Raw genomic sequence first — 10021 nt, forward strand, 5'->3', positions numbered from 1 at the left:
GTTTCAATATATGCCTTGTGAGATAGCAATCCCCAACCTTTTTGGCACCAGGGATCAATTTTGTGGAAGACACTTTTCCAGTGGTTTTGGGATGAAACTATTCCACCTCAGATCATCAGCCATTAGTTAAGAGTCTCATAAGGAGTGTGCAGCCTAGATCCCTCGCATGCACAGTTCTTCACAAGAGAGTTTGTGCTCCTATGAGAATCTAATGCTGCTGCTGATCTGACAGGAGGTGGAGCTCAGGCAGTAATGCTCCCTCGCCAGACGCTCACCTCCTGCTGTCCCGCCCGGTTCCTAACAGGCCATGGAGTAGTACCAGTCTGCAGTCCGGGATTTGGGGGACCCCTGTTGTAAAAGATGTTTATCATTTCTGGACATTATATTTTTCCATTTGAACTAATGGTTTTATGGATCTTTAGAAAATTGTCTGTGGTACTCTTTTTTTTTTTTTTTTTTTTGTAGGGATGGGTGGCTAGAATGTTTGCTGGAAAAGATTTACTGGTGCACTTTTTTCAGCTTACTTGAATTTATCCTAATTTACTTCTCATCCAGTCTGGAATTAAGTTATATTTGGCTTTGTCTATAGGTTGGATTAGATTCTTTCCAAAAGCCAAACTACTTAGGTCATTGATGCAGAGGTCACAGGGAGACCTACAATTGTGTTACTAAATTTTATAGACTAATGCATATAAAGTCAGAACCTCATGAAATACTGTTCATGCTGTTGGTTATACAGAATAATGTGCTGTGTGTCCCTGTGGCCTTGATTTTCTTCAGCTGAGCAGTCATTAGAAAGAAGAGGACAAAAATACTATCTTCATTGTCTCTGCTTTGGTTCAGACCTTCATCCCTGCATTGAAAACTGAGGGTGACCTCCTGTTGTCTTCAGGCACTTTTTACTTCACAGCTTCCAGAAGGGATGATGATTACTGAGAGTGGCGCAGCACTTAGGCATCGTCTATAGGGACCTGACATTAGACTGTTCACTACAGAAGTCTTCACATAAAAGATAGCTTTTCTTGAGAAAATTTATTTGTAGATTTTAATTTATGTTACAGATTTAAAACTGCAGACACCTTTGTCTGAAGGGAAATCTTACTAAAAGTCAGCACTTAGACCCTCTTTCAAATTGTATCATTTTTAGTCCTATATTTGTAAAACCTCTTATAATTCAATAACTGTTCAAAAGATCTTTTCTACATTATGTTTAAAGTACCTCTCTGCTTTTATTCTTACCTAGTTTTATGGAAGGAAAGTTTTGTGATTCAGATTCCTGTTTGTAGAGTTCATATGATGTATTATGAATTTAGGGTGATTTTTAAGTCTGCCCTACTATGTTCTTTAATAAACAAGATGTCCTAATTTTTTTCCACCTATTAAGATGATGGTGCAGTTATGGAAATATTGCCTATAGCTTATATGTTAAAATTCTAAACTATATTGGTATCCAAATATGCCTTTGCTTTTTGTAATGCTAGGAGAAAATAGGCATCTTTTGAAGACTTTACTAGCTAAGGAAATTAAAGTACTGAAAAGTTAGGAAAAAGTGCTGTGTCTAAAGACAGTTGTGAAAAAATTCATTTTAAAAATCAAATTAATGGAGATATGAACAGAGTGGTTCTAATCAGAGAAATGAAATAATGGGGATTATTTCTTTTAATTTGGTGTGTTTTAAAATTGTCATCTCAGTGAATGCTTTAGTTCTAACTGGATAACTGCATTTGCAAAGTAATGATGTTGCTTGAAACTGACTATGTGCAGAGAAAGTGTAAAAGATGAACTATCTGCTATTTCTAGTTCAATGCACAGTTGTCATATTTATCCTTTCCTCAATTAAGGAACCATATTATTGGAGATTATTTAAGTATTAAAGTATATCTGGAAGTTCCATAAATTAAATAAGTTAAAAAATAAATTACTTCTGTTACTGTTTTATATGGAAGCTCCCAAGTTTTTTTATATCATAGTTAAACTGTACTATGATATGACTACTTGTACTTAATTATATAGACTACTTGTACTTAATTACAATGTGAATAATTATTTTGTCCATTATGTTAAAGTTAGGAGACTTTATCTCTTTATGTTTTTTTCCTAGATAATCTTGAGCCAAATTTAATTATATCCAAAGAATTTTTTTTTAATGTTTTTTTTGAGACGGAGTCTCACTCTGTTGCCCAGGCTGGAGTGCAGTGGCATGATCTCAGCTCACTGCAGCTTTCTCCTCCCGGGTTCAAGTGATTCTCCTGCCTTGGCCTCTCAAGTAGCTGGGATTACAGGCGCCTGCCGCCATGCCCAGCTGATTTTTATATTTTTAGTAGAGATGGGATTTCACCATGTTGGCCAGTCTGGACTCAAACTCCTGGCCTCAAGTGATCCACCCACCTTAGCCCCCAAAGTGCTGGGATTACAGGCGTGAGCCACTGTGCCTGGCTTCAAAGAATATTTTTACCAATAGTATATGATATTACGTGGTTTCTTTGAGATAAATTAAGAGTTTACAAAAGAAAGACACAGACTTTTATGTTCTTGATATCTTAAAGAAAAAAATATACTGAGTGCTCATTACTTTAAACCTTTGAATAACTTTTAACAATCTCTCCACATTCCTATGTTTATTGATATTCTTTTGTATTATCTTAAGATAGACTGAATTGAATGAAATTTGAATTTTATAGTTTTTAATAGTAATTAAAATTATTGATAGAATCAGATATACAAGCTCTTTAACATTTAATGTAAATTAAAAGATGGAACTGATTTAAATTGGATTTGTTTCAGAATTCCATTTTGGAAATCAGTTGGCAGTATTAGCAACATCACTATTATATGAATATATGCTAATGTATAATGAAAGAAAGGTCCTCATTAAAATCTTGTTGCTAAACAAGTGACAAAAACCTTGCAGATAGCTTAAGGCTTCAGGTCAGTCATATTTACTCCTGAAGAGATTTGGACAAGTGTGAAAGTATATAGACTATGCCTTTATTGTGATCAGAACACATAAATGCTATTTTGTACCAGTTCCCTACCAAGGACATTTTTATTAATATTAGACAAAGCAAGTCTTAATGCAAAGCCTAAGCATCCTATTTATCTAAGTAAGTTAAAATATTGGGTTTGTTAAATCAGAAAGTAAGCATTTGCTAACAGCCGTTGTGGCTGTGTTTTCCAGAAAAGGACTGAGGTTTGGTCAACTAGTGTGTTTTCATGAGACAAAATTCATGATCTAATTACCTTTCTTCCAAATATTATTTGGGTGAACTGGTCTGGTATAGGTACAGTAAGGTGACAGTAAAGGTAAGGTGGTGCAGGGGAATCCAGCCCATGGTTCATTACCGCTATTGAACATGGCAGTTCTCTTAAAGAAGCCTTTAGCTAGCTTTAGCTAATTCCGGATTAACTTTATATACATATTGTTTGAGGATTGCCCATGTCTTTTTATTTGGGATCGTAGTCTTTGCTTATGTAAAGGTAGATCTTAACATCATGCTATAAATAGAAAAATTAACATACAGGAATAGATAGGCATTCCAGAGTGAAAGTTAGTTGACTTTTAGATAGCCATGTGGCTACCCTTCAGTGTCTCCACTGAAAATGGGCTGGCTATAAGTCTGCTTTGCCTTTTGAGTGTTAGAGAGTCCTTAGTCAAAGGGCACAAAGGAATTTCCCTTGGTTTGATTTGACCTGTGTGCCAAACTCATCTGCGTCAAGAGGAACAAGAACATTTGTAGTTAGAATAAAGAAGATACTTGATTATGTTTAGAGTCTCACAGGCTGGGTTGGGAATGAGAGAGCACATGTTGGGACTGCTGAGACTAGTGAAGCAGAAGCCAAAGGGAACTAATCCTGTGTGTCCTTGAAGGGGAATACTATGTATCACTCACTTCATGTGATCACACACATTAAATTATTTGAATTAAAGTCATTTCTTGCATCCCTTGTTCCTTCTTCCTATTCCACCAATTTTCTTGGAAGTATCACTATGATGTTGTGAGTGGATACAGGTATCTATGCTATAGGGCTCTTCTCCCAGCAAAGCCCCCCTAATGAATTTTTTATGCATTTAATAAATCTCATTTTTGGTTGCTTGTGGTTTAAAAATATTTTTGTTACATAATTATGTATTTTCATGGACACTCCTAAGATTATCTGTCTAAGACAATTATAAATAATTCATAATCCCAAGTACTTGGAAGGATAACACATAGCTCAAGAAAAGAGAGGAATCTTGATTATTTTGTATTTTCAAAGTTACAAAAGATATTGAGAAAACACAATACACAATTTATTTTTATTTTTATTTTTTTGCCTACAGCTTCTTTGTAAGGACGATGTTTAAGATCTCACTTGGAAATAGTTGCTTACTTACAGTAGATTAGGGGTGGCAGAGTCTGGAACTAGGGCAGCCAGTGGTCAGAAGGAGGGACCAGAGTAGTTCATGAGAGTAGCTGCAAGAGATGAGGAGCAAAGCATATTGTCCTGTGTAAGGGATAAGACAGGACTGAGTCTGACCCAAAGCAAACACAAGACAGAGTAGTAAGTGGCCCACCTGTGGGTAGCATAGGTACCAGGCTTTTCTGGGTTTGTGGTCCTGAAAAGGCAGAATACCCAAGGTGCCAGTACGATTTAAAGAGCAAACTAGCAGAGTGGAAATTTGACAGAAAGCCATTTGAAGTATCTACGGCACCTAGAACTTACTTGGGAATGAAATGGGGGTCCTGTTATTAGAAGTTAAGAAACCATGGCAGGGTTGTGTAAAAGCAAAGGGATGCCTTGCTGCCATCAGGTGGGAATCCACCGGCTTTTGTTGCCAGGTACTAAGAAGACATGCAGAGACTAGACAACAGATACCAATGTCTGGAAACAATTCCCTTTCAAAGGAGGAGTCAACTCTTTGTATTTCTCCTAGAATATACAGTCGTGCACTGCATGACAGTGTTTAGGTCAATGACAGATTACATGTATGATGGTGGTTCCATAAGATGATAATGGTGTATTTTTACTGTACCTTTTCTATGTTTAGAAATGTTTAGATATACAAGTACTTACCTTTCTGTTATAATTGCCTGCAGTATTCAGTACAGTAACATATGGTACAGGTTTGTAGCCTAGGCTATACAAAATAGCCTAGATATCTACTCAGCTGTACCATCTAGGTTTGTGTAAGTACACTCTGATCTTTGGACCACGATGAAATTGCCAAATGATGCATTTCTCAGAATGTATCCTCGTTGTTAAGCAGCCCATGATTGTACTGTTTCTCTACTAGAAATCCTATCTCTACATCCTGTCTCTATGAAGTCTCCTTGCCCTTCATCTCAGAAGTCCTCTCTCCCTCTTCTCAAATCACATTTATTTCTACAAAGTGAATATCACTCATCTTATTCTGCCTTTTACTGGTGTACATGTCTTTTGTTGAGCACGGTACCATGTGCCAAGCACAATGTACATAATAGATGCTCAAGGCTGCAGTGAGCTATAATCATGCCACTGCACTCCAGCCTGGGTGACAGGCTTTCTTTTTTTTTTTCTAAAAAGAAGAAAATTGTGTGTGTGTGTGTATTTATATAGATATAATTACAAGTAATTTTTTCCTTCCAAATTTATTTCAGATTTTACCAAATGTTGCAAGAACTCTGGAGTTCTTATGGTAGTAAAATGCCGGAAAGAAAATTCTGCACTGAAAGAATGTCTAACTGCTTAGTAAGTAGTTGTCTCAGCGTTTGTGCTTGTATGTGTATTTGTGGTAGATAAGAGTATGTTACTTAACTCATTACATGTAATATATTCTGTACCTCTCCATACCAAATTTATCATATTGTTGGCTGAGTCTAAAGTTCCAGTATAGTCTTAAAAATGCAACATATTTATGAAAGAGTCTTTTCAAATTTTCTCAGCATTGTATCTGATTAAAAAGATGAAGTCAGCAGACAAAAATATATGATTTTTCACTATTTAGTAAATATTTTTTCATGAACAGTTTGATCTGTAAAATATAGTACAGACTGATTTTTGTTTATTCTGTTGTAAAGATAACTGAATGAAAATATCTCTGAGACTTCCTCCAGCCTTGTGATTTGTTGGATTAATATAATTTAACTCCTAGAAAGTTGAGATAAATCATATGGATGATAAAAAGGTAAATTTAGATTTTTGAAGTTAACCAAATTTACTTTTAAAATAATTTTATAATATCGTGTTCACTAATATTTTGTTGTAGTTCCTTAAATTTAAGTAAAAATGTGTGAAGTTCTTTGAATTCACATGCTGATTTATTCACCCATGTTCTATTGTCCACACTATTGACAGATAAGATTGCAGAATACTTTAGTAAGTATTGTTAATTGAATGTTGAGAGATCTTAGTTTTGGTAAGCCTTTGTTTCCTTTAATTTCTGTAGCCTGTGCGGCGTATATGTCAGTATGGTATGTATCTTAGAGGATTAAATAAAAATGTAATGAACACCTGAACCCTACTTTTTTTTTAAGTAAAATATGTACATATAAACTTATAGACCTTTTTTTAGAATGGTGGAGTTGGAAAAGACTTTAGAGATTATGTAAACTCATCTCTATATTTGCTATATTTGTAAATGATGAAACATAATCAATATTGATTTTTTTCTTAAGTTAATAATATCAACAGCAGCCCTTATTTATGGTCCAGGTATTGTACTCAGTGCTTTACCATATAGGAGTAAAAGTTCATTCTGTGACTTAATATTCTTTCAGTTCTATTCCCGAGTGCTTCCAAGAAATGTTTACTGAGTAAACAAATCTCTTAACCTTTTGTATGACTGAATTATTAAATTCTGTCTTATACATTGATTAAATAATTTTTATATCTCAGATTCAGTCATCATAATTGTTATTGCTAGTTTGACATATTATCCTTCACTCCAGTCGGGGGAGCTCTAGAGCAGAGTAGACAGGAATATAGACTGCAGAGAGGGCAACCTGGGTTCAGCTTCTGTATCAGTGAGAGCTTAGCTAGTTGTGTTACCTTAGGCAGGCTCCTCATTGTAAGAAGGAATAATTATATCTTATGGAGTGATTGTGAGGTACTGCATGTAAACACATTTACCATGATAGGTATTCAGTAAATGTTAACTCTTTTTTGATTAGTATTTGTTATTATTTATCTGAATATTAATCATTTGAATATCCTTCTCTCTCTCACCCCCTAGAAATACAAGAAGAAAATAACAGATTCTAGTCCATCTGAGGGGAGGAGAGGGGCTAGGAAGGATGGCTGTTTCTGCTTGTTTAGAAGAGATAAGCAGTGGATGTGACATTAACTGAAAGTAAATGGAAAATTATTAGGGAAAATTGTACTTGACTTTGAGTCCCCAGATACACTAAGAAATAGTATTTATTCATCTTTAAATAAGAAGGTGTTCTGCTTTGTTAATTACTATTGACATTTCCATGAAATGAACGTAACTGCTATCCTCTCTCATTTTGAAACATTGTTTTTGCTCCTTTATTTCTACCTCTTACTTTCATTTTTTCCTTAATACACTATGATCTGATTTCTGTCCTCACATCACTGAACCTGCTCTTTTTAAAGACTCTAATGGGCTGATGGTAGACAAATCCAACAAATTGTTCCTTTTCTTTTACTTGACCTGTCTGGCAATCCCTTCTTAAAAGTTTCCTCTGTCTTCCCTGATAATATTTTTTCCCATTTTCCCAAAATCTCTTTGTACTTCTCAATGTTTTTAATCTACTCCTTAATGTTGGTGATTCCCCAAGTTCTCTTCTCATTCTTAAATCTGAGGAAGTTTAGTTTGCACCCATGAATTCAATTACTTACTATAGAAAGTAACATTTGTTTCTTTGTTCAAGTCCAAAAATGAACTGGGCTCCTTTTGCTCGTCCTACAACATGTCTTTGTGAATTATACAGTAGTCTAGTATCTACAGTCTTGTCTCCTAACTCTAATTGGTTATTTCCTATTGATTTCTGAAATTTCCCGCACATCATCTCTTCCTTTTCATTCCTACAGCTCCTCCTTTGGCCTGCGCCTTCCATCATTTTTGCCTGGATTATTTTAACAGTTTATTGGCTATCTTGCCTCTAACCTTGCTTGCCTCCTTTTGTCCTATCTGCCACATGTTGTCAGATTCATCCAAGACACAAAACTGATCTTACAGGTGAGGTGCTCTATTAATTGTGCCCATTTTCTTCAGGATTGATTTTAATTTCTGAGTATAGCATAAATGGCACATCATGATTTGACTTTTGCCCATTCCATCTTCATTTCAGGCCTTTTCTCCTATGTGCATAATCTTCTATAGTGGTACCTATCTACTTGGCAGGTTTTCCTGCATTAATTTTTCCTCATCCATGTGCCTTCCCACACTTGCCTTCTATATGGATTTCTGTTGGTCTTTCAAAATACCACTCAAGCATTTCCCCTTGAAACCTCTGCCCTCCCCATTTCTTCCTTGTTTCCATGGTGCACTGGGCCATACCTCTGTCACAGTATTTTGTAGATTTAATTTTAATCCAGTCTTTACTTGTCCTTTACACCGTGGGTTCCCAGGACAGGAGCTGTGCTTCTCATTGCTCTATTCTGTGACAGTGCTATATAAAAATGAATGATTTGGTCTTTAGTTTGGTAGCATAAAGTTAACAGTGAATTTGTAACCATTACTAAAAGTGTACTTCTAAAGATTGAGCCTGATGAACCAGATGTCTGAATATTAGTAATTAAAGTAAGCTTACATTTAACACATGCAGGATTATTTACTTGAAAATATTTTCATTTCCTTCTCATAGCTATAATGATCCAGCCTTTTATGAAGAATGCAAAATGGAATACCTGAAGGAAAGGGAAGAATTCAGAAAAACTGGAATTCCTACAAAGAAAAGGCTACAGAAGCTTCCAACAAGCATGTAGGCAGATACTCAAATGACATTCAGGAACTCTAATATTCATGGAAGTCATTTTATAGTCCTTAAATAATGGACTCAAGCATATATGTTTGCTTTACCTTAATTATGGAAATATTAATTTTATCTGAAATAAATATTTTATTTCAAAGTTTTGGTTTCTTAAATGGGAAAGGAGTAGTTACTGGATTGGGATATGGTTTTCCTGGTCATTCTGGACCTTTTGAAAGTTTTCCCACAACTATAGTTCTATAACAGTGATACTGATTTCTTAGAGTTCAATATGGTCCTTATATTATTTTTTTCTAGTGTATATGCTAATGGCTAATCATGGGAGCCAAAACTAAAGAAAAGCAGGAATGGACAACCTTCAAAGGTGTTAATAATAACTAGGCAGTATAGCAGAATGGCTATGAACCAGAATCCTTCCTGATTCTACCACTTATTAGCTATACAGCTGTGGAAGTAAATCTAATACAGTTTGTGAGGATGTACTGAGTACTGCATATAGCAGGTACACGTACAGTGTATAAGACAGTGCTTCAGACCTGGTACATGCTCTTATATTGGTAGTTACTGTTAGTAGTAGTAGAGGCTTATTTGGAAACTATCTTAGTCCATTTTCTGTTGCTATGGGAGAATACCCAAGACCAGGTAATTTATAAGAAGAGTTTGTTTGGCTCACAGTTCTGGAGTTTATTTGCCAGCAGCTTCTGGCAAGGGTTTTCATACTGCATCAAAACATAATAGGGTGTAAAAAAATAGAAGGACAAACAAGTGTGGGCAAGCTTTTATAACAGCCCGCTCTCTTGAGAACTAATACCTGTAATAATGGCATAAATCCATTCACAAGGGCTCCATCCTCATCACCCTATTACCTCTTAAAGGCTCCATCTCTTAGTCCTGTTAAATTAGCAACTAAGTTTCCAACACATGAACTCTTGGGGGACACATCAAACCATAGCAGAACCATAGATAAGGAGATACCTACTTATATGAATTAATTTTACTTACATCTTTGATGTAGAATTTTCTAAAACATATGTTCTTAACCTGATAACTTGGCTACTGAGTCCTTTAATCTTTCATTTTGAAAAGTTATATTTCTAAGTGAATTA

The 10021-nt window shown here is 35.4% G+C and overlaps 1 protein-coding gene across 13 annotated transcripts in view; it reads left to right on the top strand.

The window, feature by feature from the left end:
- CMC1 (C-X9-C motif containing 1) overlaps window positions 1–9054 on the top strand; it is a 78348-nt gene extending 69294 nt beyond the window's left edge. For all 13 annotated transcript variants that reach the window (XM_004033782.4, XM_055383246.2, XM_019024239.3 and 10 more), the window contains 2 exons: window positions 5619–5709; window positions 8790–9054. In XM_004033782.4, the coding sequence (XP_004033830.1) occupies window positions 5619–5709; window positions 8790–8910 (212 nt within the window). In that variant the 3' untranslated portion in view covers window positions 8911–9054. The remainder of the gene's footprint in view (window positions 1–5618; window positions 5710–8789) is intronic.
- Window positions 9055–10021: the final 967 nt, after the last annotated feature.

This window comes from Gorilla gorilla, chromosome 2, assembly GCF_029281585.2.
Source record: "Gorilla gorilla gorilla isolate KB3781 chromosome 2, NHGRI_mGorGor1-v2.1_pri, whole genome shotgun sequence".
NCBI lineage: Eukaryota > Metazoa > Chordata > Mammalia > Primates > Hominidae > Gorilla > Gorilla gorilla.